This window comes from Mandrillus leucophaeus, unplaced genomic scaffold (genome assembly GCF_000951045.1).
Source record: "Mandrillus leucophaeus isolate KB7577 unplaced genomic scaffold, Mleu.le_1.0 Scaffold1176, whole genome shotgun sequence".
Classification (NCBI taxonomy): Eukaryota; Metazoa; Chordata; class Mammalia; order Primates; family Cercopithecidae; genus Mandrillus; species Mandrillus leucophaeus.
The window spans coordinates 525,442-550,732 of record NW_012100054.1 but is presented as its reverse complement, the minus strand read 5'-3'; the positions used below and the strand labels follow the sequence as shown (position 1 = coordinate 550,732).

The following is a 25,291-nucleotide window of genomic DNA, read 5'->3' as shown; positions in this document are numbered from 1 at the left end:
CGCCTCCCGGGACCCCCCAGCGTCTGCCAAGCCGCTGCTGCGCTGGGACGAGGTGCCCGACGACTTCGTGGAGTGCTTCATCCTGTCGGGCTACCGGCGTCTGCCGTGCACGGCCCAGGAGTGCCTAGCCTCGGTGCTGAAGCCTACCAACGAGACGCTCAACTTCTGGACGCACTTCATCCCGCTGCTGCTGTTCCTGAGCAAGTTCTGCCGTCTGTTCTTCCTGAGCGGCGGCGACGTGCCCTTCCACCACCCGTGGCTGCTGCCGCTGTGGTGCTACGCGTCGGGAGTGCTGCTGACCTTCGCCATGAGCTGCACGGCGCACGTGTTCAGCTGCCTGTCGCTGCGCCTGCGCGCCGCCTTCTTCTACCTGGACTACGCGTCCATCAGCTACTACGGCTTCGGCAGCACGGTGGCCTACTACTACTACCTGCTGCCCGGCCTCAGCTTGCTCGATGCCAGAGTCATGACTCCATACTTGCAGCAGCGCCTGGGCTGGCACGTGGACTGCACGCGCCTTATCGCCGCCTACCGCGCCCTGGTGCTGCCCGTGGCCTTCGTGCTGGCGGTGGCTTGCACTGTGGCCTGCTGCAAGAGCCGTACCGACTGGTGTACCTACCCATTCGCGCTGCGCACCTTCGTCTTCGTCATGCCGCTCAGCATGGCCTGCCCCATTATGCTCGAGAGCTGGCTCTTCGACCTGCGTGGGGAGAACCCCACACTCTTCGTGCACTTCTACCGCCGCTACTTCTGGCTGGTGGTGGCCGCCTTCTTCAACGTGAGCAAGATCCCCGAGCGCATCCAGCCAGGTCTCTTCGACATCATCGGCCACAGTCACCAGCTCTTCCACATCTTCACCTTCCTCAGCATCTACGACCAGGTGTACTACGTAGAAGAGGGCCTGCGCCAGTTCCTCCAGGCGCCGCCTGCCGCACCCACTTTCTCAGGTACTGTGGGCTACATGCTGCTGCTGGTGGTCTGCCTGGGGCTGGTCATCAGGAAGTTCCTGAACAACTCCGAATTCTGCAGTAAAAAGTGAGCCTCCGCCTTGGAGGAGACTACTGGTTCGCCCATCTGTTTGGAGTTTCTGTTGTTGCTATTGTTGGTTTGTTTTCAAGTTTCATTGTGTTTTCTTCTTTGCTCAAGGAAGGTGCTGCAAAACCATAGGGAAAAAGTTCACAGCTACAAAGGGATCCCAACCCACTGGAGGCTTTCAAGGAGGCTGGCGGGGGTGTTCAAGTGGTAGGGAAATAGTCACTGGTTCTTGCCCTTGGAAAAAATTCAGGTGATGTCTTTGACATCCAGGGATTTCTCAAAGGCAGTGAGTAAAATTCCAAATAAAGCCCCCAAAGAGTTTGCTTTTCCAATCATCTGTGCCATTGGTAATAAGGAGTAGCCCCTATGAGGTCAGGTACACAATAAAGAGGGTAAATAGAATCCTTGGGAACTTCTATTTCAGTCTGAGGAATGCTTGGATTTGTCAAAAGAATGGAGCTTTGTAGGAAACAGGCACAAAGACGCAAACCCAGGGCTTAACCTGCTAGGAAATGCATGGAATGTGAACACAAATTAATTATTTCAAAACGTTTTTCAGATGTTATTTAAATAGTAATATATACGTTGATTTTTCATAATTTATCAAAGCCTGTGATGTGCACTGAATTTTCTTTGTCACATAGTTTTGAATTTCACAGCCTTCTGCATTGCATACACTTGAACTGGACATCAGGGGAAGCTACTTGAGAGTTCTCAACTACTTTCTTAAACAGTGTTTTCTGAAGGCCTGTGTCATGATACAACTGTGAATTATTCTACCTTAGGGACTCTGGTTAAACTATTGGTGAGGAGCTCGAGTGGTTTGTATAGACCCCAGATTTTTGTTTATTCTAATGTGTTCCACAAAACCCATCCGGTTTTTGTTAGTTTGTTTGGTTTTTTATCTTTTTCTTTCCTTCTCTACTTATTTAAATTGCCACTGCAATAAATGTGCCTTTTGAAGCAATGTCCAAATGACTGGTCCTCAAACGCAGTTTCTTACGTGGGGAGAGTAGTAAGAATAAGCTTTTCTTACCTGACTGCAAATCAAGGTTTCATGGTCCATCCAGGAGGGCAGAAGATGGTGTTGGTTTCAAGTTTTTGGTAGGACTAGAAGTAGTTTACAGGAGCATGCAGAGCATTTGTACTCCCTACAAGGACAAAGAGCCAGCCCGCTAATGTAGAAGTGTTCCTAATGCAGCCATGGGAGAAGTTCTAGACTGATGCCATCCATGCTTGCTTAAAATTAAAAATATAATATCCAAGAATAAATGAGGCAGTTTTATTATGAAAGGCAGGAGCGCATTATTGAGTTGTCACTGAAAATTGTGGTTTAAATAAGATTACACTTGCCCAGTTAAACGCTGAAGTTTCATTTGGGTCCAGACTATGGAAATGATTGGCAGTCACCCTAAATCCTTGAAACACTTATGAACATGTCCGTGAGATCCTTTCTAACAAACATATTAGCCAATGTTATTTACACATTTCTTACAAATGCTAACCTGTAATTGAGATGACCACTCTAGATTAATACAAACCACTGAGATGACTTGTTTAAATACTTATCACACTTCCGGTAGGTCATTTTGTTAGAAGCCAAATAAGTCACTGAATGGGAGTTTTTTTGGTTTTGTTTTGTTTTTTTTTGGAGACGTGTGCCTTTATGGGCTCAGCAGGAGGAGTGAGTGGCCGTGATGCCCAGCCAGCTCTACTTCACTGGCTTGTAGGTGATGGAGAGCTTGCCCAGGTAGTGGCGGATCATCCTGGGCTTGATCTCTACCACCTGATTGAAGGTCTTGGGCAGGATGATCATGTCCCACAGGTGCATCTTGATTTTATGATATAATTTAGATCATGCATATGAGGTAGATGAACACTTACCTCAGCACTGGTAGACTGGCGCTTCTAAAACAATTGCTGGTTTTGTTTATGCTTTTAATCACTTCTCTGTAAACAGAGAAGCTCAGCACAATTGCCTGGAGGAACCGGTATCCTTGTGTGTGTTACTTTGCACATAGAAGTTAAATTTATATATGTCTATATTTAATTTAGAACCTCTCATTGAGATTGTAAATACGCTTTGCACAGTTGTTGATGAGTGTCAGTATATCATCCTTTGTGAAGTGCAAGGAGATTCCTGTTAGGTTACAGAGGCTAATTTGTACTTACCACAGATGTTATTCCTCAGCTGTAACTTAATTCAGTACATGCATTCAAGGACAACTGTGGAAATCAGGATATTTCCACATGCAAATTTATTTGTATGTGATTGTTTTTTCTAGAGCCCCAAAGAACATTGGTTTGGAAGCTAGATAAACAGGTTGAAGCGTATTATGTAGTTTCTTTGTAAAATGGGACCTCAATTTCAAAAGGAGCTTTCAGGAGGAAGACTTCTAGAAAGGATTAATGAGTTCGAGAACAATAACTAAAACGCCAAATTTGTCATTTTAATTTTTTGTTGTTCTTCCAGGTCCACAGACAGAATTCTCTTCTTGTCCTGTGTCTTTGACCTTAAGCAGAGGCCACTTAAGGATAAAATTATACCCATATCATTTTTCAGGTGATTATGCTGCATGAATACAGTGAGATGACACACTTTTTGCCATACAGGTTTCAGCACCCACTATGTCCCAGAGAGAATGAGGACTCACTTTCTTCTTCCCTTTGCCTTTTCCTTCGTCCACTTGTCTTTCCCATTCCATGTTAGATTTTATCGACCACATATAATAATGACAAGAGGACATTCTAGTAGAAAACTGGTTTGGCTTCACTTCATGTTTGCAAATAGGTACCATATACACTAGTTAAAGCCAGGGATGATTTGTTAAACTATACGTTTATTTGCTAAATTTATCAAATTTCTTGATGTTTTAGAAGCAAATGTTTACTTTGAATCTCCCCATTTGCATGGAACTATCCAGGTTTATTACATATTTCAAGGTAATGCAGCAATCAGAACAATATATATTTTAAAATATTTTTCACACTTTCCATTTTGCCACATTAAAATTCAGTTTTACTTTATTGTGTTCAGCTGTTTGAAATGTAGGACAAATTATAAATAAGAATTCACTCCATTATCTATGTACAACCTATTTTGGCAGTAGAATTTTGAGGCATATTATGTAATATGTTTCATTTTTACTTGTTAGTCATGATCTGGATGACATCTCAAAGAGCAGCCATAGAGTCATGCCTGGAAAATGAAGGTGTTTGACTTCAGTGCCTGTCACCCTGTGGGTTGGTCTCTGGGGCTGACTCAGACTGACTTAGTTGGCTAATGGGGTTCCTTTCTTCCCTGCCCTTCTTGCAGCTCAGGTGAAGAGGATGACCTTCCGAAAGAGAGGAAGTGAGTTCTTCGGTCATGTCATGACTGGCTTGTAAAAATAAATGTGAACTTTTCCACTAGCCATACACTTTCTATAAATAGTCCAGGGAGAAAGTATGGGGCTACAGAGCTGGACAGAGTGGCCTTCACATATTTCCATTCATAAATCCAGCTTGTAAGTGCTTGCAGTCAAAAAACCATTTAGCCTAATTTATAGTGATACTTTGTAGGAATCATTTCTAAGAATGCAAAATTTTGGGACAGAGGTGATTTTTATCGTTTTTTCCTGATTTGGTGCCAACTCTGAGGACTAATAGCAATAATAAACAGGGATTTTTATCTTTAAATCTCTTCGTAACTTTAATTAGTTAATCTGCACAAAGCTATAATAGGAGACAGGGTATGGTGGGAGTTATCCCATTTTGTCTTCTGGTGGAACAGAGAAGCCCCAGAAAGTCTCTCTGGCCAGGAACCAAACTCTGACCTTGGCTATAGGCAGAATGCTGTAAGTCCCTGAGTTTGGGTCTCTTTTTTGTTAGCATAAGTGCAATCCATAGAATCTTATTTCTATTCACATGCTGACTTCCTCAGCAATCAATTTCTTTCTTTTTTCTTTTTCTGTCTGCTCCCAGGCCTATTGTTAAAAATAACTTGAAAATGTAATGTACAATCCAGGTGAGGGGATAGTTGGCATATGTACAGAATTGAAAAACTTATCACTATTATTATGAAAACACAAATAACAATAACTATTGGAAGATTGGTAGTATTCATACTATCATGAAGAGTGGATCATCCAAAGTGCCTAAATTGTGATGTCTTCAAGTGTCTGAATTTTATAGTGTAATAAAACAAACCAACCAACCACACACATAAGAAGGTAAATGCTTAGATCTCCAAAATTAACTGAGATTAACTAATGCTCTCTAGCCTTTTTCCTCTTTTAGGGTCTTTGTGTTGTAACTTATGAAATATATCTTAGAAAACATTAATCTGGAGGAAATCATTAAAAAGTGTCAGATGTAAAAAAAAAAAAAAAAAGGCAGAACGCACGGGAAGAGGAGAACAAAGAGGCTTAGAGTCAAACAGTCAGAATGGGGCAGCAAGTTCAACTGTGCAGTTAGCCTGAGTTTTAAATTTTGTCCTTAGAAAAGCATGTGAACTCCCAGGGTGTTAGTGTTCAAGTAGACAGGCAAGGAATTCTGTTTGTCAGCTTAACCACATCTTGCAGCATTTGACCTGAGCACGAGTGTCCAGGTATATTTTGAGTGGTACATTTATCTCCTGGCTTAATGTCCTTAATTTGTTTCCATAAAATTAGGACAGAGGCAAAAAGGCATTACAGGATAGCACCAGCCAATTGTAAATCACCTTTTGAATCATTTTCTTGAAGGATTGCCAATATTCCCTGACATATATCACCTGACAAAAAGCGAACAAGCCTAGACAAACTGAAAAAGGAAGCATTCAGTGGTTGAAACTGAGCGCTACTGTACTCTTTTATGAGAGGCCACACGTTTTCTTATTGAGGATTTGGCTTCTTCAATATTGTGAATAATTATTTCTTAATTGTGAAAATGGGTATCAGTTCTTCTTAATCACTCTTCCAAAAACAAATACAAATTTCTGTTGTCATTTAAAAAAGGATAACTGTATTGCATTTCTGGTTTGCAGATTTCTAATCAGTTTGTAGGCATTTTTGTTCTAGAATGGCTTCTTAAGAATCTGTGAGCAAGTTGCAGAATTAGAGTGTTTATAGGTCAGGGGCCAAGAATGCTCATTTAGCTGTTAATTATGGCAGGATGTGACTTTTGAAAGCTCTGAACATATACCTATATGCAACAGTATACACACTTATTTACTATTTAGCTCAATGGAAAAACAGCCTGTTCTTTGAGCTTTTGAGAATGTTTCCCAATGTATTGTGCTTCTAAATGTAATGCACTCACTTTAATGCTTTTGTTCTCAATCAATCTCTGGAAGCTATTCCAAACATGGCATTTCTCAAGGAAAATTTCTTGAATGTGCAAAATTATTCTCGAATGTGTAGAAGTGACAGGCCACCTTTCCGTCATGCCTTATACCGCCACCCAAAATACACAATAAGCACTCAAGGCAGAATGGGGGGTCTTCAGGTGGTCATTTGGCCATGCTGTAAAGACGGCCCTGCTTCTCCCAGTTCACCATGATGTTGAAGAAGGACACCGTGTAAATAAACCCTTATTTCTAGATAAAGCGTGGGAACACAATGTCATTTCTTCTTAGTTCCATCTCTAGTTGGAAAGCATAATCTGTTTTTACCATGCTGGATGCAAAAAATAAAATTCATGGGAAAATTTTTTAAAGAAGTATTTTAATTTTATATTTGTAAAGTTTCTAATAGACATTTTTTGTAAAAACAGGCCTTAGCACATAGGTGAGAACCAGAGCTTTTTGGAAAGACTCATCTTTATCCGGGGAGTTTAATCACCTTGAGCTATTACCCAAATGATAAAGACCTAGTAGGTCTTTAAAAATGTAAATAATGTATAGTCTAAAGAAGGATACAAATCATTTTTTAAAAAAGAAGAAAATACGTGAGATAGGTTTGAGGTGTGTCTCATGGCTAAATTTAAAAGTCTTTTTAAAAATGCTGGTTAGAAACTTTATTAAATTCCCTCTCCCAGCAAAACCTAGCACAGAAGGTCTACTTTTTGAACAGGCTAGTTTTCTTTTCTGGAGGCGATGAACAAAATTATTCTAACCAATCAGCTGAGTACCAAGGCAATAAAGAGATGAGGCACCTTTCACTTTGATGAGTTTATAAGCATGGTGAGTAACACAGCCAGTAAAATGTACAACCCTGGAACTCTGTCCCTTGTTTCTTCAGAGTAGAAAGAAGAATAAGCCCCATGCCATCACTATATGGACCAGGAAAAGGCTTTCTGTGTTTCAGGGCTAGGGGAGGATTCTGTGGCTGCCTTTTTTTTTTAAATCTGTATAGAGCATGTGGTTGCTCTGAACTCTGAGCCATCTTCCAGGCCATTTTCACTACCCTTGAAGCCTTCACTTTCCACATATCCAGCTTGAAGAGAAAAGATTTCTAAAAGGATTCCATGTGTATTTAGGCCTTCTCTAACCATCTGCTTTATGGGGTTCATCCATATCCAAACTAAGGTTTTAAATACGGTGACTGTCCTTGGATTTGCAAGAATGTACAACCAAGCAAGTCCCCTTTTGCAGTAAAGGGCATTATACTTGAAGGGCCATACTCGTTTTTTCCTCAGGTCAGAGGCAGAGGGAAGAGTTAACAGTGATCAAATAGAGACCTTCATGTGTCTGTTTTTTGTTTTTGTTTTTAAGTTCATTTAAGGCTGATGATGGAGAAAGAAGGGAGTAAAACTGATGCATGCATAAAGAAATTTTTCCTATTGCTTGCCAGATTCATCCTTTTTAGGCTACCCTTACTCCAGTCCTTACCTACATCCTGAAGAACCGTATTTAGCTAGCAAGAGAGGCATTCTCAGGATATGTGAGCTTCCAGGCATGGATTACCATGTGGTTTCAAATCAATAGTATATTCTAACAGAAAAGCATTACTTAATCATAATTCTCCATTATGTGATAAAATAATCTATAGAAATAGGTATCACTTTGGCCAGTTCTGTGCATGTAGCTAAAACATAATGTGACACATTTCTGTTGTATGATTTGCTATGATTTTGGTTTCCTGAGACATTTGTTCACTACAGTCTTGAATATGAAATTCTGTGTAAATAATATAACTATGCATTTTTGCTGAAAAACAAATGTATGAAATAAGAATAAATTATTTGTAAGCACAGTGTTTAGGATCGTACGCATCTGTGCATGTCCAACAGTTATCTTTCAGCAACAAGGTATTCCTAAATTAACAGTAAAATATTAATAACACTAATAAACAAGAAAAAACATTACCCTTTTCATAAAATTCAGCAGGCAGAAGGCAAGAGTATTAGTTTACCCTGAAGAAGCACCCTTAGTATATTACTTTTTTATAATATTAGATAAATTAAGAGAATTCATGTGTTACTTTGAAACCATATCTTCTAAGAAAATACTTATATAACCCAGGTTACGAAATGTTTTCTTGCACCTTTCTGTTTTTCAAAAGCATATAGGGTCCATGGGCTTCTGTGCAACACAACCTTGTCCCAGAACCTTGGTGATATGTGTGAACTTACAGTATCTCTGTCCTAAATAACCCCAGCAAGGGAGATCCAATTTCAACTCTTAAGCTCTGTGGTGATGGCTAAGTCTTTAAATCATGTTGATTATTGTTTCAGAAGTTTTTGGTTATCGGGAACAGAAAACTCTCATGAAGGAAGAAAAGGTTTATAGGAGGAACACTGGGGGGCGCACATAGCTGACCACCCAGGCCTCAGGAAGGAAGGGAGCAGGGCAGTGCTAGAGATTCCGGTGAGTAAATCTTGCCGCTCCAGGGCTCTGCCACCAGATGAACTAGCTTCAGGGTACTGCCACCAGATGAGCCATCGTCAGCTTTTTCCTGGCCCTGTTGTGTCTGTCCCTGATTCAAATTCCCGGAAAAGAGTATCAGATTGGCCTACCTGAGGTCACATGGACTCCTCTAGAGACAAGGTATGGGTGCCTGTGATTTGAGCCCTTTCCGGAACCACATGGAGGTTGGAGGTCAGTTCCCACAGGAAGGAATGATAGGCAGACAAAAGCAACAGCTGTCCGATTCATCCAACCCATTGGCGGTCTGGTCCACAGGCATTCCACTATAATCCCCACTCCTAAGGAGTGTGTGGACAAAGATTATGGGAGACTGACGGTTTGGGCCATGTACACTGTATAAAGCGCTTTCCAAGCCAGGTGTCTTACCAGTGTGGGGTCCCTGTTAAAGCTCTGGAGCATCTGGAGAAGGAGGGAAGAAAACCATGCTAACAGCCCAAAACAATAGCAACCACAGCCCAGCCCCTAGCTGGCTAGCACACACTTTCCTTTTTTATATGTGCTTTCCTTAATGTAACACAACTTGTATTTGTACCATCTAAGCGCTCTTGTCCCCTTTCCCAAAGACAACCCAAAGCTGCCTTCACTTAGAACAGCAGCAAACTTCCAGCACTCAGGTTCTCCATGTGATGGGAATTCCCTTCATTCAGGTCAGGATGTGGCTAAATAAAACATTCAGCCACCCCCAACTCACTGTAGAAAGGCAGAGAATTGGCTAGCTAAGAGGCATACCATTTCTAGTGGCGCACTGTGCCACCAATACACAGCAGCCATCATCTCCTGTGGCCTAAGATGGACAAGGCCTCCACAAGCTGATAGTGGTATGAGTTCTTCAGGTTCTGTGTGCTGGGAGAATCTCTGTCTACCTTGCTCCAGGGCCACTCCTAAGAGGGCCACTCCATTTGGGCTGTTTAGTATCTCTTGAGCCTGTGCCAAATATCTGCTTGTTTGCTTTTAGATTCACGTTCCCATACTTCCCTTCGTCTGCTCTGTATTGAAACTGATTCTCAGCTCTCTCGCCCTCTGGCTTTTTATTAGGACCTGCCAAGGGGACAAATGGTGGAAGATTGCATTGAAACAAAAAGTAGCAGAAGGCAGGTATTTTTTCCTGTCCCTCCCCACCCTTCTTGTTTTTTCCTGGAATCCTCAGCCCTGGCTGCTACTAGCAGTCACAGTGTAATCCTGAGGGAAGACAAGATAAGAAGAAAGCCAGAACATAGAGTGGCGCCAAACAAAGTAACTCACAAAGGAAGCCTTGATCAAACTGTGCTTGAAGCCCACACACCTTTGGACTTTTCCATGTGAGCCAATACATTTCCTTCATCTTACAATTGAGTTTAAGTTATATTTACATCTTGTAATCAGAAGTATCTTAACAGTTCCATAAACTTTGCTCACTTCTCAGCTATATATAACGGGTTTTGCATAGCTCCCATCCCACCATGACTGAGCCAGTCTCACATTTTAGAATCTACCTGTTAGATATTTGTGATACTTCATTTTTTAAGTACAGATATGCTGTATTAGGACTCAAAGGTACCCAGTGACCCTGATGTGATGCCTGAACTGCTCTCTCCCATTCTTTATTGCAGATATTTCAAATATCTGACCCTACTACTCCCACCCTCTCCTCAACTCTCTGATCTTACCACTTCCCACCTTTTCAAGAACCATACTCTATCCATTACACATTGTTCTCCTCTATGTTCATCAACTACTTCTACTCAATAGGATTCCTCCTACAAGAATTTAAAAATGTACTACTAGTCTCTCCCACCTTCTAAAATGAGAAAATCACCCTCTCCCCACTATGTCACACTCTAACAACACCCCCCTCTCTTTTTCACAGCCAGGCTTTTTTGAAAGAGTGGTGCACACCGCCTTTGTTTTTGTATCTCCCACACACTCCTTTACCCACTGCATTCTGGCTTCATTAAGTTCACTCGAATGATTCTTCTAAGATTTCCATCGGCCTCCTTGTTGATGGATAGACATTTCTGAGATCCTCTTTCCCATTCTGTTCTCTTTGAAGCACTCTTCCTTTGGCCTCTGTGACGCTTGTACTACTCTTTTACAATCTCCTCTACTGTCTTTCATGCCTGACATCAATCTTCTCAAAGAGTGAACACAGAGCATCTATACTGGTATAGTTAAAGGACTTTTGTCAGTGGCTTCCTGGTTCTGCCACTTTCTGTCAGCTTTCCTGCTCAATTTAGAGACATTCTAATTCTTGTTCAGAAAACCCAACCTTGAGTCTACTCCTGTAATAATTCTAGTGAGTTTGTAAGCCAACAAATGCCTACTAATAAATCCCCGTTAGCACCAACTAGCTTGAGTAGATTCTGTTGTCTGCAATTGACCCCAAACTGATATATCAGGTAAGCAGAAAAGGATGGTGATCAGGAATGCTGTTTTTCCCCAAATCCATCATTGGCAAGTAGTCTACTGGGATTTTTTATCTTTAATTTTCCTTGGCAAAACAAAGCAGGTTCTGAATCAGACAGCTACTTCAGAGAGTTTGATTCTATTTCAAAGCAAAAAAAGAAACACTAGGAAAATAATTACCTAGGAATTTTTTTCCATAATGTTTGCTTAAAATGGGTAAAGGGAGACACAATACGGATATTTAGAATATATGTCAAGTGAAAAAAATCTAAAATAAATCCAGGCTGGGTTTGGTGGTTCATGCCTGTAATCCCAGCACTTTGGGAGGCCGAGCAGAAGGGTCACTTGAGGCTAGGAGTTTGACACCAGCCTGGGCAATATAGCAAGACCCCATCTTTACAAAAAATTAAAAAATAAAAATAAATAAAATAAATCCTATGAACAATAAATGGTATTCTCATGTATCAATGTCATCTATGCAATGTTCATGTAAAAATTCAACCCCTAATAACCAAAAATTCACTAAATATAAATAATATTCAGAAGTCTAACATTGGGTGAGAATCCTGTAAGTCTTTGATCTAAAAAATTAACCGTGGTCCTCCATCCCAGTGGAGAATGGCCAGAGTGAGTCAGGATCTCAGCAGTTGCTTGGTTTCCTCTTTCCCTGGACAAAGGTGCACCCTCTGCTTCTGCTAGCAGTGCCCTGAATTTCCTTTGAGGAATAATCCCTCCTACTGAAGCTTGGTGGGACTGCAATCCAAGGCAGCCCTGCAACCCCAGAGTTTCTCTCAATTCTTTATTCTCCATGACTTGCCTGCACAGGTCTTCATGTAATTCTCTGGGCTACCCCATAGCCTTTCAATAAATTATTTCTTTATTTTTTGTTCCTTTTTCCCACCTTAAGTTCATCAGAAGTTTCCCATTTCCTGTAATGAAAAAATATTGACTGAGGACTTAGAGTTTCCAGTATGGGACATAAGGAGCTTGGAAGTTGTCACTCCATCCTAACAAGTAAAAAGCTGAACAGAAAAATCAACAATTCTCCTCAGAGACATGAAGTCACAGAGCAAACTGCTGCCCCCAAAATTGGAGAGACAAACAGATAGACACAGAGAATCACAATTTAACAAAGTAGGAATCCACAAGAAGAAATTTCAGCAAGAACCAGTACCAAGTTCTTTTGTTCCCTATACATCATGACTAGTTTCCAACAAAAAATTACAAGGTTTACCAAAAGGCAAAAAACACAGTTTGAAGAAACAGAGCAAGCATGAGAACAGTCTCAGATATGACAGGGAGGTTGGAATTATCAGGTTGGGAATTTAAAATAATTATGCTAAAGGTTCTAATGGAAAAATAAACAACATGCAAGAACCAACAGATAATGTACAAAGAGATGAAAGTTCTGAGAAAGAATCAAGCATAAATGCTAGAAATCAAGAACATTGTGACAGACATGAAGAATGCTTTGATGGACTCATTACTAGGCTAGACACTGCTGAGTAAAGAATCAGTGAGCTTGAGGCTATATCACTAGAAACTTCCAAAACTTAAAAACAAAGAAAAAAAGACTAGAAAAAAATCAGAAGAGAATATTCAAGAACCGTGGTGCAATTACAAAAGGTGTAACCTACACTTAATGGGAATACAAAAAGAAGAAACGGAGAGGGGAACAGAAGGATATTAACAAATAAACACCCACTCAAACACTGCAGCTTGAAAGGAAATGACATTCCACATAGAGACAAGACTTTTGAATTACTTATAATTTGTTTCTCTCTTCTCTTTCTCAGAAGTCCACTATCAGTTTCTGACCTCCAAAAACTTTTTTCTTAAGAGCTGAAAAATTCCTAAAAGAAATGGAAGATTTAAGGAAACTGATTAGCTTTGCAATTTATAAATAAATTTTAAGCCGTAGGATTAATAAAAGGTTTCACATCCTGCCTGCTCCCATAATTTCCATTCTCCCTATCTTGATCCTCTGCAGTTGTAAAAATATATGTGGAAAACTGAAAGGTGGGCAGAAGTGAACATTTATTAGTACAAAATGTAATTCTCTAAGAGCTACTTTAGTACCTCACGATGACCTGAGTGAAACTAATGGCCTAGTTTTTACTCCAGCTCTTATTAATTCAGTGGTTGACTGCATTAGTTCATCCCTACCTCACTATCTGTTTTGAGGGTAGGATCTATAAATATCAGTTTAGCGTTCTCTCAAATTCTTTAGTTACACAGAAATGTCATAAAGTACAAAAGGAAACAGGTTTAAGGAAATAAATAATTCTACAGATACATGTAATAAGTCAAAAAAAGAAGATGGTGTCCCAGTTCTCTCCTGTTGTTATCTTTATTTTGGTTTGATTTTTTTCTTTTGATTTGATTTTTTACTTTTGATTTTAGTGTTTTCTTTTTGCCAAGCTCCTAGAGAAAGCATCAAATATAAAAGCTAGCAGATATGAAATCCTATCAGAAGTCCCTCACTTTGATTTCTGGTGTTACCTATGTCTTGCCAAATGTAAAGCTTATTATACGGGTGCCAATTTGTCACATAAACACGTAAGGGGATCCAGGGTCAGTGGTGTAAATCACGGTGCCTTGCCATGAAACCTGGCTACAATGAACTTAAAGAGAACAGCTTAAAAGGAAAAGCTGGGGGGTAGGGGGGTCTTGGCATCAGGTGGCGACTCTACCACCTTCTCTCCATTCAACTGTTTGACAAACTCATTTTAGTCCCCAGGCCATCATTTGCACTATTGTGGCAGGGGAGCTGTCCTAGAAGTGAGAAGCGACAACATGCTAGCAGCCTGCGGGACTGGCGGGCAGCTTCGCCTGCAGCACCAGTGCGGGATCCACTAAGTGAAGCCAGCTGGGCTCCTGAGTCTAGTGGGGACTTGGAGAACCTTTATGTCTAGCTAAGGGATTGTAAATACACCAATCAGCACCCTGTGTCTAGCTCAAGGTTTGTAAATACACCAATCAGTACTCTGTATCTAGCTAACCTAGTGGTGACTTGGATAACTTTTCTGTCTGGCTCTCTATGTCTAGCCAAAGGATTGTAAACACACCAATCAGTACTCTGTGTTTAGCTCAAGGATTGTAAACGCACCAATCAGCACTCTGTCTCGCTCAGGGTTTGTAAACGCACCAATCAGTGCTCTGTGTCTGGTTAATCTGGTGAGGACTTGGAGAACTTTTATGTCTAGCTAGAGGATTGTAAATGCACCAATCAGCATCCTGTCAAAATGGACCAGTCAGCGCTCTGTAAAATGGACCAATGAGCTCTCTGTAAAATGGACTAATCAGCAGGATGTGGGTGGGATCAGATAAGCGAATAAAAGGAGGCTGCTGGAACCAGCAGTGGCAACCTGCTTGGGTCCCCTTCACAGTGTAGAAGCTTTGTTCTTTCACTTTTTGCAATAAATCTTGCTGCTGCTCACTCTTTGGGTCCAGGCTACCTTTATGAGCTGTAATATTCACCGTGAAGGTCTGCAGCTTCACTCCTGAAGCCAGCGAGACCACGAACCCACCAGAAGGAAGAAGCTCCAGACACATTTGAACATCTGAAGGAGCAAACTCTGGACACATCATCTTTAAGACCTGTAACACTCATCGCGAGGGTCTGCAGCTTCATTCTTGAAGTCAGCAAGACCAAGAACCTACCAATTCCAGACACAGAAGGGTAAGTCACAGCCATACTGAGTCAGACTCAAGTAAGGTGAAGATGAGGTTCTCCCCTTGCTCTTGGGCATAACAAAACGGGGCTTGTCATATGAACACCAGAGCACCTTTTTAAAAAAGAAAACCTTTTTTTTTTTTTTTTTTTTTTTTTGAGACGGAGTCTCGCTCTGTCGCCCAGGCTGGAGTGTAGTGACGGGATCTCAGCTCACTGCAAGCTCCGCCTCCCGGGTTTACGCCATTCTCCTGCCTCAGCCTCCCAAGTAGCTGGGACTACAGGCGCCCGCCACCTCGCCCGGCTGGGTTTTTTTGTATTTTTTAGTAGAGACGGGGTTTCACCGTGTTAGCCAGAATGGTCTCGATCTCCTGACCTCATGATCCACCCGTCTCGGCCTCCCAAAGTGCTGGGATTACAGGCTTGAGCCACCGCGCCCGGCCCGTTAAATGGTTTTGACAGACATCTGCCAAGCTTCAGTGTCACTGAGCTCCCACTAAAAGCGCTGGTGATTATTCACAACCTCCCTTAAGAAATCTCTAACAGGAAATAAGTGCAATCCTGAAAAATGGGAGGGTGTATCTGGAACAGCTCCCCAGGTGTTCAGAGCATCTTAGGGTCCAACCTGGTCCTTGTGTCTTGGTGCACTGTCTCCACCATCCTTGCAGCAGACACGGAGTTGGATGACTGCCCAGGCAAGCAACCTTGTGGAGGGGCAGTGTGAAGTTCTTTACAGCAGGGAGGAAAAAGCGGGACCTCCAAGGTGGGGATGGGGGATTCTGACACTCCAGTGGTCACACACACACACACATACCTCAGAAACACCCTGGTCACTGAGACAATCTCCAAGCTGTAAAGTTCCCAGAAAGGACCCTTTGATGAACCATGAGAGAGCAGAGGAGAACTGGGCACGGGCTGTCAGGAGTCGGGGCAAGCAGGAAAATGGCTCTGCCCGACTCCCGCTGGCTGGCCGATGCTGGCTCAGATATGCAGCCTGCCGGATGTGGTGCTTTCCAGGCGCGGGAGGCGTGGCAGGAGCGGGCGAGGCTGCATCTCCTGGGGCAGTCCCTGAGCTCCTGGGTCGCGGGCAGGTAGATCCCACACAGGTGGGCGCAGACGGCGGGGTCAGCCTGGGGGTTGGCTTGGGTCTCAGGGAGAGGGGTGGGCGGGGGGAGGCCGGCCTGGCAGGGCGCTGTGGCCTCGGAGGGGCAGCCTGGCAGGCGCTGAGAGGACACGAACTCGAGGCCTCCAGCGGCGCAGAGGAGAGTGGGGTAGGCACCCCGCTGGGCACGCCAAAGTGCTCTAAACTCCCGCCTGCCCCTTCTTCCTCCTGTGGCTTCTGGTGTCTTGCATGGGCGGATGTGTACTGGGTTCGACTTCTCGCGCTCTTATTTTATCCTCCTATCACCTCAGGCAATCTACTCTGCCCCTCAGCCTCCCACTTCCTCATCTGTAAAATAGGGCGGGAATTATTTCTTACTTCATAATGGTATTGTCAGAGGCGTTTGAACCAGAGCAACTCCATCTTGAATAGAGGAGGCTGAGTGAAATAAGGCTGAGATCCACCGGGCTGCATTCCCAGGAGGTTAGCCATTCTAAGTCACAGGATGAAACAGGAGGTCAGCACAGGATACAGGTCATAAAGACCTTGCTGATAAAACAGGTTGCAGTAAAGAAGCCAGCTAAAGCCCACTAAAAACAAGGTGGCAATGGGAGTGACCTCTGGTCGTCCTCCCTGCTATACTCCCACCAGTGCCATGACAGTTTATAAATGCCATGGCAACGTCAGGAAATTACTCTATATGGTCTAAAAAGGGGAGGCATGAATAATCCCCCCCTTGTTTAGCATATAATCAATAAATAACCATAAAAATGGGCAATCAGCAGCCCTTAGGGCTGCTCTGCCTATGGAGTAGCCATTCTTTTATTCCTCTACTTTCTTAATAAACTTGCTTTCACTTTATTGTATGAACTTGGTCTGAATTCTTTCTTGTATGAGATTCAAGAACCCTCTCTTGGGGTCTGGATAGGGACCCCTTTCTGGTAACAGTATGAGGATACAATGAATTGATGTAAAGCAATTTTACCCCGCACCTGGCACACCATAACTGTTCAGCACATTGTAGCTAGTGTTTTTATTAGCTCAAACTCTTTAATTTTTGTAGAAACGGGAATCTCACTTTGTTACCCAGACTGGTCTCAAACTACTGGTCAAACTGATAACACACCCAATCCATGAGGATCCAAGGGATCTGTGTGCGAGAACTGGATAAAGATTTTTCTCTCTAGACCAGTGATGTCTAATAGAAATATAATGTAAACCATAGATGTATTTCTGTAATTTTCTAAAACCACATTAAAAGTGTAAAAACAATCGGATGAATTGAATTAGTGGAATTATAGGTGTTAACCGTGTTGATTTGTTGCAAGCATGAGATAGTGACAGGGTTGTGGTGCTTATACTTAGATTGAGTGCTAAAAATGTTGGTAATGAGGAATCCAGCAAAGATACTGCCAATTGTTAGGCATTTAATTGATTTTAGTAATATGTTTTCTTTAAACAACTATATCCAAAATATCACTTCAACATGTGACACTAGCCACATTTAAAGAGCTTCAATTTCCCCTGTGCTAGACAGCACAGCTGTAGATACTTCTTCCCTAAGATCTCTGTGATATGGCCAAGAGACAGGGAGATACTGGGTAGAATAGAATGGTTCCCCAGCAAAGGCCCCACCCTTAAGCCTGGAGACTCTCAGCCCTAAGTAGGAACAGGCATTTCTGTTTTCGTGCCCCAAAAGTTACCTTTTGGCCTACCATGCTACCCAGGCCTGTACCCACAGAAACCCCAAACCCTAGGCTCCAGAAGCAGACCAGCCAACAAGGAGATGGGGGGACACGCAGATGAATGGCGTGGCAGACAAAAAGAAGAGGAGGGACATCTGAATGCCAAGAGTTCAGCTGGGAGTGGTCAGAGAGGAGTTCGGCCTGCTGAACGGCCAAACTCCAGGGGACGATCATCCTCCCACTCCATCCCCCTTCCACCTCCCCATCCATCCTACTGAGAGCCAACTCCACCACTCAATAACACCCTACATTCATCCTTCAAGCCCGTGTGTTACTGGATTCTTTTGGAATGCTGGGCAAGAGCTTGGGATTTAGAAAGCTGTCACCCTGGCCCTTTGCCCTTGCAAAAAGGCAGAGGGTCCATTGAGCTGGTTAACACTTAAGCTGTTCATGGACAGCAAGGCTGAAAGAGCATCGTAACAATGGGAGCACAGGCACCCACCCCTAGACACTACCACAGGGCCAGAGCCCAAAGCACTTCCCCTGGCTCCTGCACTTGCCCATCTGCATGCTCCCACTCCTGTCAGGGGTTTGAGCAGTGGCAGTGACCAAATAGGTGAGCCACAACCCTGCTGCACATCCTGCAGGGGGATCAGAGAACTCTCCCATTTCATATGAATGCCCAGCTCCTTTCCACCATTTGGATCTCAACTCAAATGTCACCACCACCTTTGACCATTTATCTAAAGTAGGTTCCTCTTCTCCAGGAGCTGTGGCTCCTGCCTGTAGTCCCAGCTACTAGAGGCTTTGAGACCAGTCTGGGGATATAGTGAGACCCCTATCTCTAAAACAGAAAGAAGAAAAAAAGTAGCTGCAGTTGCCCCTGCCCCCTTCATGCCCACATACACATACATTCACCTAGCTTCACCATGTTTTACTTTCAACACACCATATATCACCATGTGAAATTCCCTTGTTTATTGTTTCCCTCTCCTCATTAGAACCTACGTTCTCAGGCTGCAGAGTTAGATCCTCAGCACCCAGCACAGAATGTGGCACATTATAGGCACTTAATATTTGCATGAATTAATGAATGAGCAAATGAATAAATTATTAGATGTGGGAGTCCTTGTTGGAGGAAACAAGTTTGATATAATATTGTCCTAGTTTCTAAAAATGAAACCTCCAAACAATGGAAAAAGCAGCTTCATTTTCTATTTATGTCAATACTGCCCCAGTAACAGTTAAAATCAATGCGTCAGGAAGTACGCTTTACTTTCTGTTTGTGCTTCTGAGTCAGGAAAATAAGTAGTTTTGCCTTCCAATAGGTGAACAAAATTAGAAGAATTGATATTTGCATGTTTTCTGGGATATGAAATTCTCAAGTCCTTATTTAAAAAAGGTAATTTGAAAAAGTTGGGACAGGTTTTTCTCAACCCTTAAAATGAAACTTTCGGTTGACACTAGAGCTTTATTGCTGGCAATGACAAGGCATTTGTTTACTAAAAGTAACACTGTTTCGTATTTATCTTACCAAAAATAGATGCTACCTACTCTATAGACAGAACTACTCGATTTTGACCAAGAAGATATCTCAGTATCATGGGAATAATATTAAATTTGAACAATACAAAGGTTGCAGAATACTCACGGGGATATGAAAAGAGTCTTCTATACATTTGATGATTAATCAGGCAACAACAAATGACTCAACTGCTACCTTTATGTCTAGGTTTATAAGCTTGACTCTCCCAGCTGTGGTAACATAAGTGTCAGATGTTCTTCAACAGTCATTCATTTACTTTATAGATTGTCTGAATTATATGCCAACTCAAACATTTAAGATTTTTAAAAATTACCAATAGTTTTTAAAATAAAATTTAATACATAAAAATATTAAACTGAGCCCAAATGGTGAAGAGCCAGCTTATATATGTGTTGACTCTTACTAAAAAGAAAGGCGATAGATGGCCTAGCGTAAGGTATGTATATATTCTGTGTTGAGGTCATTGAACAATAGGGTATTCTTGATAAGTAAACATTTGGGCTATGGGTCAATAACAACAGTTAAAACCTGTTTCTGGGTAAGCAACACAATTAAGGCAATAAGTGTGTTTGGGATACCAGTTCAAATGAATTTGTTTGATGTTATAAAATGGTTACTAAAATACTGGTTGCCAAGCCTGGGTTCGCAGTACAATTACCTAGGGAGCTTTACAAGACAGCTGATTGCCAGTTTCTATCCTCAGAGATTCTAATTCAGGCAGCCTGTTGGGGCTTTGGAACCTGTAGTAAGAAAATCTCTCTTGGTGACTCCAATGATCAGCCAGTTCAGGGAACCCTTGCAGCAGAATTGTCCAAGTGTTACTAGAAGTAGATTCACCAGGATGCCAAAGAGGCTCAATTTTCAGGGCCTCTCATTTGCATGGGTCTTTTCTAAAGCACCGTATCTAATTTTATATTTGTAATTTTTTTTTTTTTTTTTTAATGAGACGGAGTCTTGCTCTATCACCTAGGCTGGAGTGCCGTGGCACAATCTCCACTAATTGCAAGCTCTGCCTCCCGGGTTCAAGCCATTCTCCTGGCTCAGCCTCCCCAGGAGCTGGGACTACAGGCGCCCGTCAATACGCCCATAGTAGAGACAGGATTTCGCCGTGTTAGCCAGGATGGTCTCGATCTCCTGACCTCGTGATCTGCCTGCCTCAGCCTCCCAAAGTGCTAGGATTACAGGCTAGAGCCACCGCGCTCCTCCTTGTATTCCTTTTCTTAAAGAGGGCCCCCTAATTGTAAAGAGCTCAGTCCCCACAAAACCTGAATCTGCTCCTGGCCATAAACTATACTGTAGTCAGAAAACTGTAACTCCCAGGCAAATCTGGCCCTCTGCCGGCTTTTGTACAGCCCACACGCTAAGAATAATTTTTACATTTTTAAATGGTAAAAAAAAAGAGTAATACTTTATGACACATGAAGATTACTTGACATTCAAATTTCAGCATTCATAAATAAAGTTATATTGGCTCACAGCCATGCTCACTCATTTATGTATTGTCTATAGTTGCTTTAGTGCTACAATGGCAGAACTGAGTAGTTGCAACAGAGACTGGATGGCCTGAAAAGCTTAAAATATTTACTATCTAGGTCTTAACAGAAAAAGTTTGTAGACCCTTGACCCATGCCATGAAATAATAACATCATAGACATGACAGAAAATTGATTTGAAGGGGTTGATTTATTTAATGTGAAAAGCATAATAGAGGAACTGTTTAAGATAAACAACTTACAAATACTCCCAATTGTAGAAGTGAAAGATTGATTCTATGAAAATCTACAAGTGATTGATTAAATTTAGACATGAATATCAAAGACTTTATAGAGTCATAGCATCTTATCAAAGATCATTTAGCCGAAGTTATGCTTAGTCTGTAGGTTAGAAGCAATGAAGTGAGACAGATTGGTTTGTGGGATGACTCAGAATAGGATGATAATCAGTAAAAACCTTCCCAGGTAGAAATTACAAGGAAAAGAATAGAGGATAGTTGCAAAAGATTTATGGAATTAGATTAACCACTTAGCATAAAATATTACTGCTCTGGGTTGTGAAAAAGTATAGTAAAATGTTATTTCAAAGTGTAGCTCCCAGAGATGGAACCAGTTAAAGCAATTCTACAAACAAAGCTAAAAAACATTTTAACAGTAATGATTGGGTGTATTAGGCAAGAACTGTGACAGATCATCGAATTCTGGCAGCAAAGCACATTAAAAATATTGATTTAGCTGTCTCTCTTGACAGAAGTATGACGGAAACTTAGGCAGAGCCGTGAGGGTCACTCTGAAGGTCTGGGACCTCAGAGAGGCAGCAAGGAGGAAAGTCCATCGAAAGACAGTCAGTGTAGCACTGGGGTTGGTGGGAATGCTAACTGGTCATGTTCTGTAGCAGATTTCTCAATCAGGCAAATAGTAGAGGAACATTATATCCAAAAGACAAATTGACTAGGAAGTTGGCCAGTGAACATATTATTAGGATTGGAAGGTCAATGATGAAAGCAGAAGCTCTTAGTTCACTTCGCAGCTCTCATGATAGGATTGTACAAAAGAGAAGAAACGATCTTCCTTAACTGACTCAGGGCCAGGTACTTCGAAGATCCAAGTAGTCTGCTACTCCGGCTTCTGCTGGAATCTTGGCTGTTTGGAGGCAATTTGTTCTGTGTCTTTTGGAGAAATCCCCTGTGTTCCAAAGAACATCTGGGAATAATATCTGAACTGTAGTTCAACTTTTCCATTTTCACAAGAGAAGGGACTTGAGAGCTGGATGGTAATAGAGAGTCGTTGAGTCCATCTGAAGGATGGGTGATTTACCAGGCAAACGTAAGGGAAAGAGGAAGGAAAGCATCATTTTGAAGCATCTACTATGAACTAGGCACTCTGAATATGCTACTTCATTATTTCACATCTCCTCAGTGTAATTCTTATTGATTCCACTTAAGATCTGGGGAAGCAGGGAGCATAAGCTTCACGCTCACACTCATCCAGCCTCTGACTGAACTGCTGAACTACTGAATTCATAAACGTGAATGCTGAAATGTGAATGCACGTCTGTCTGGCTGCCTGGCCCCAAGTTCTTACTCCTTTCAACTTACCTGGCTGCTCCTGGCAGGCTCTCCAAGCAGATAAAGCAGCAAGTAGAAAAACTGGCATCATAAATATGTTTTCTACTTTTAAGGACCACAAAGACATTTCTTAAATTTATTGGAGTTATAAAAACAAAACTAAATGAATACCCTTCATTAATGAATAATACTATCTCTAAGGTGGACGGTCACATTACCTATCGCAGTCTTCCTTAAAGTGTCAAATTTGGAATCTAGTAAATGTCCTGTATTAGGTCCCTTTGAGACTTTACACAATTTACCCCAAACTCACTGTAAAAAAATGGTCTCTTTATATGTAAAGTTAAAGTTTTGCCAACTACAGATTGCTCAGGACAGGCAAGCAGCTCTCCTGGCCCCTAGTTTCAGCGATGACTAGTTTCTTTTTCACCACAGTCCAATTAGAAATGAGGTTATAGTTGTAAGTCTTCCTTCCCTGAGTTGTTTTTTTTTTTTTTTTTAATGCAGGCCGTTATAGTAACGAGTCACATGGTCACATGGTCTTCCCTTAGGTGATGGTCAGTGGTTAAAAACAGCCAGTAGATCTTCAGAGGAATTATTACAAGTTAAAAAAAAAAATCATTTAAAGAACATATGCCACCATTTTGAAGTTCCCTAGTAAATTATTTGATCAATTTACCTTCTATTTCCTCCAAAACTGTGTCCTCACAGTTTTCAGAGCTTAAAATAGTCACTTTTTTATCCCTTAATCACAAACCACTCAGAAGAGGCTATAAGAAGAAAATACCATCAAGCAATGCTGCCTTAAGGAATTCTGTTTACTCTAAATTTAGTAGATTTCTTTTGTAAACCTAGGCCTAATCTCAGATTAAACAAAACAAATGGTAGCTAAATAGATGGCCTCTTCAACTCTGTTTGCTCTACCACAGACAAACAAGTCAAGGCCTTCCTAATTTGCAGTTCAGAAAGCTCTCTTCCCAATCTAGAAGAGGGAAAATGAAGACCAAGCACCAATCTAAACAGACATTCCGTAATTATAGGATTTTAGGTTTGGAGTCACTTCACTTAATCTTTGCATGACCCAGAATTCAACTCAGAAGATTAAAAGAACAGCATTTTCAGTTCTATTCATGAAAATTAAGGACTTGACTGGAGTTAATAAAGCCGAGAAAAAAGTATAAGCTGTTAGTCAAAGCAACGTAATCCTTACTGCAATGCAAAGTGGAAAAAAATGTAGTTGTATGTTATTTCCATTACAATAAGTAATACATTTGTTTACATATTTGGAAAAGAGGACATAATATTCCGAAGGTGAATTATTCTGTGTGGGAGAACCATATTAAGATTCCACTGTTGGAGCAACTCCAGAAGCTTATCAGATCTAAATAAAAGATTGATGATGATTCTGAGTTTAAAATTTAATGTCTAAGCTACCTGCTAAATTTTACATTACAAGAACGTTGACTGTACTGTAAATCAATAAAATCAATTATGCTCTCTTATGGAATGGATGTTATAAGATAAAAATTATTTACATATTACTGTGCCTTTTCAGGGTGTGTTGTTTACTTCTTTCACTCACTATCATTTGTCAAAATTTTCATTTTGAAGGATTTAATGGATAATATTTAATACACAGTACATTAAAAATGCTATTCTGCTAGAATACCTTTTTTCTATAAATTACACAAAGACTTGATCATTTCTAGCTATAAACATGGATTTACAAAAACAAAATCTAACAATCTGATATACCCAGATTTAAGGAAATAATTTCCAAGTTGTAATTATATTGAAACTGATCCTTTTTCTGTTAAAAGGAACTTCAAGGCAGCTATTATGTGCTATGAATAAATGATCATACAATAATCATAGTTATGAGATCTGTAAGTAAATGGTTAGCATCTGTTTATCCAACACCTTAGTTACTGTGTAAGTCTTTCCCCACAGCCAGTCTACCAATTCACAGGGGCTTTATCTTTGTCTAAGCCCATCTCTCAAGTGAATTAAAGGCTTGTGAGAGAAGACAAATGACCTTTTATGGGTTTGGAGTATACTGTGAGGTTAAGACTGCGAATGCCAGTCCAAGGCAAGAGTTGGCAGTGTGTGTTTTCCCCTGCACTCGTCACCAGTGTTCCCATTAATCTCATTCCCCAGCCTCCAGCAGGGGAAAAGCCCATCTTACTAAATAATGCAAATGTAAATATTGTACACCTATGTATCTAAATTATGTTTTCATAAAATTATGAGATAAAGATTTTTGATCATTAAGCAGTTCAGACACTTGGTTACATTCATAATCAAGAAACGAAAGATATCTCCAGGAAAAAAGTGTCCAACGTTGTAATAAGTAATTATTTAAAACATATTGCAAAACAGATTGTGATAAGAACTTATAATTTGTTTTTTAACTCAGAATTAGAATTTGATAAAGACAAATTTCCAAGTCCATGAAATAACTTAATACTTTGCTTTCTTTCTTTCTTTCTTTCTTTCTTTTTTTGGGGGGGATGGAGTTTTGCTCTCTTTGCCCGGGCTGGAGTGCAATGGCACAGTCTCGGCTCACTGCAACCTCTGCCTCTGGGGTTCAAGCGATTCTCCTGCCTAGGCCTCTCAAGTAGCTGGAATTACAGGCGCCCAGCACCATGCTGGGCTAATTTTGTATTTTTAGTAGAGATGGGGTTTCACCATATTGGACAGGCTGGTCTTGGTGATCCTGACCTCAGGTGATCCGCTGGCCTCGGCCTACCAAAGTGCTGGGATTACAGGCGTGAGCCACCGCACCCGGCCAATACTTTGCTTTCTTAATATGAATGGGGATATACTTGAATCATTCAGGAAAGCCCCCTGTATCTTATTCCTAAGTCTATTGGATTAATGTCATATGTACATCAGGTTAGCTAGAAAAAAGGACATTTTAAAGGGCATTAATCATTTATGTTCAAAGGTAAGATATTAAGAGCAATATAAATTATAACT

The 25,291-nt window shown here is 41.4% G+C and overlaps 1 protein-coding gene and 1 long non-coding RNA gene across 2 annotated transcripts in view; one reads left to right on the top strand and one right to left on the bottom strand.

Annotated features, from left to right (window-relative positions):
* The first annotated feature begins 6 nt into the window (after positions 1–6).
* On the top strand, positions 7–2,010 carry PAQR9 (progestin and adipoQ receptor family member IX). Its single transcript, XM_012001309.1, has one exon. The coding sequence runs from the start codon at positions 308–310 to the stop codon at positions 1,037–1,039; it is 732 nt and encodes a 243-aa protein (XP_011856699.1). The 5' UTR covers positions 7–307; the 3' UTR covers positions 1,040–2,010.
* An 18,905-nt stretch (positions 2,011–20,915) lies between these two features.
* The window catches only part of LOC105554730, a 15,987-nt gene continuing 11,611 nt past the window's right edge, over positions 20,916–25,291 (bottom strand). Inside the window, exons 4-5 of the long non-coding RNA XR_001008371.1 lie at positions 25,034–25,212; positions 20,916–22,041 (exon numbers count right to left, since the gene is read on the bottom strand). This is a non-coding gene — a long non-coding RNA (uncharacterized LOC105554730). The remainder of the gene's footprint in view (positions 22,042–25,033; positions 25,213–25,291) is intronic.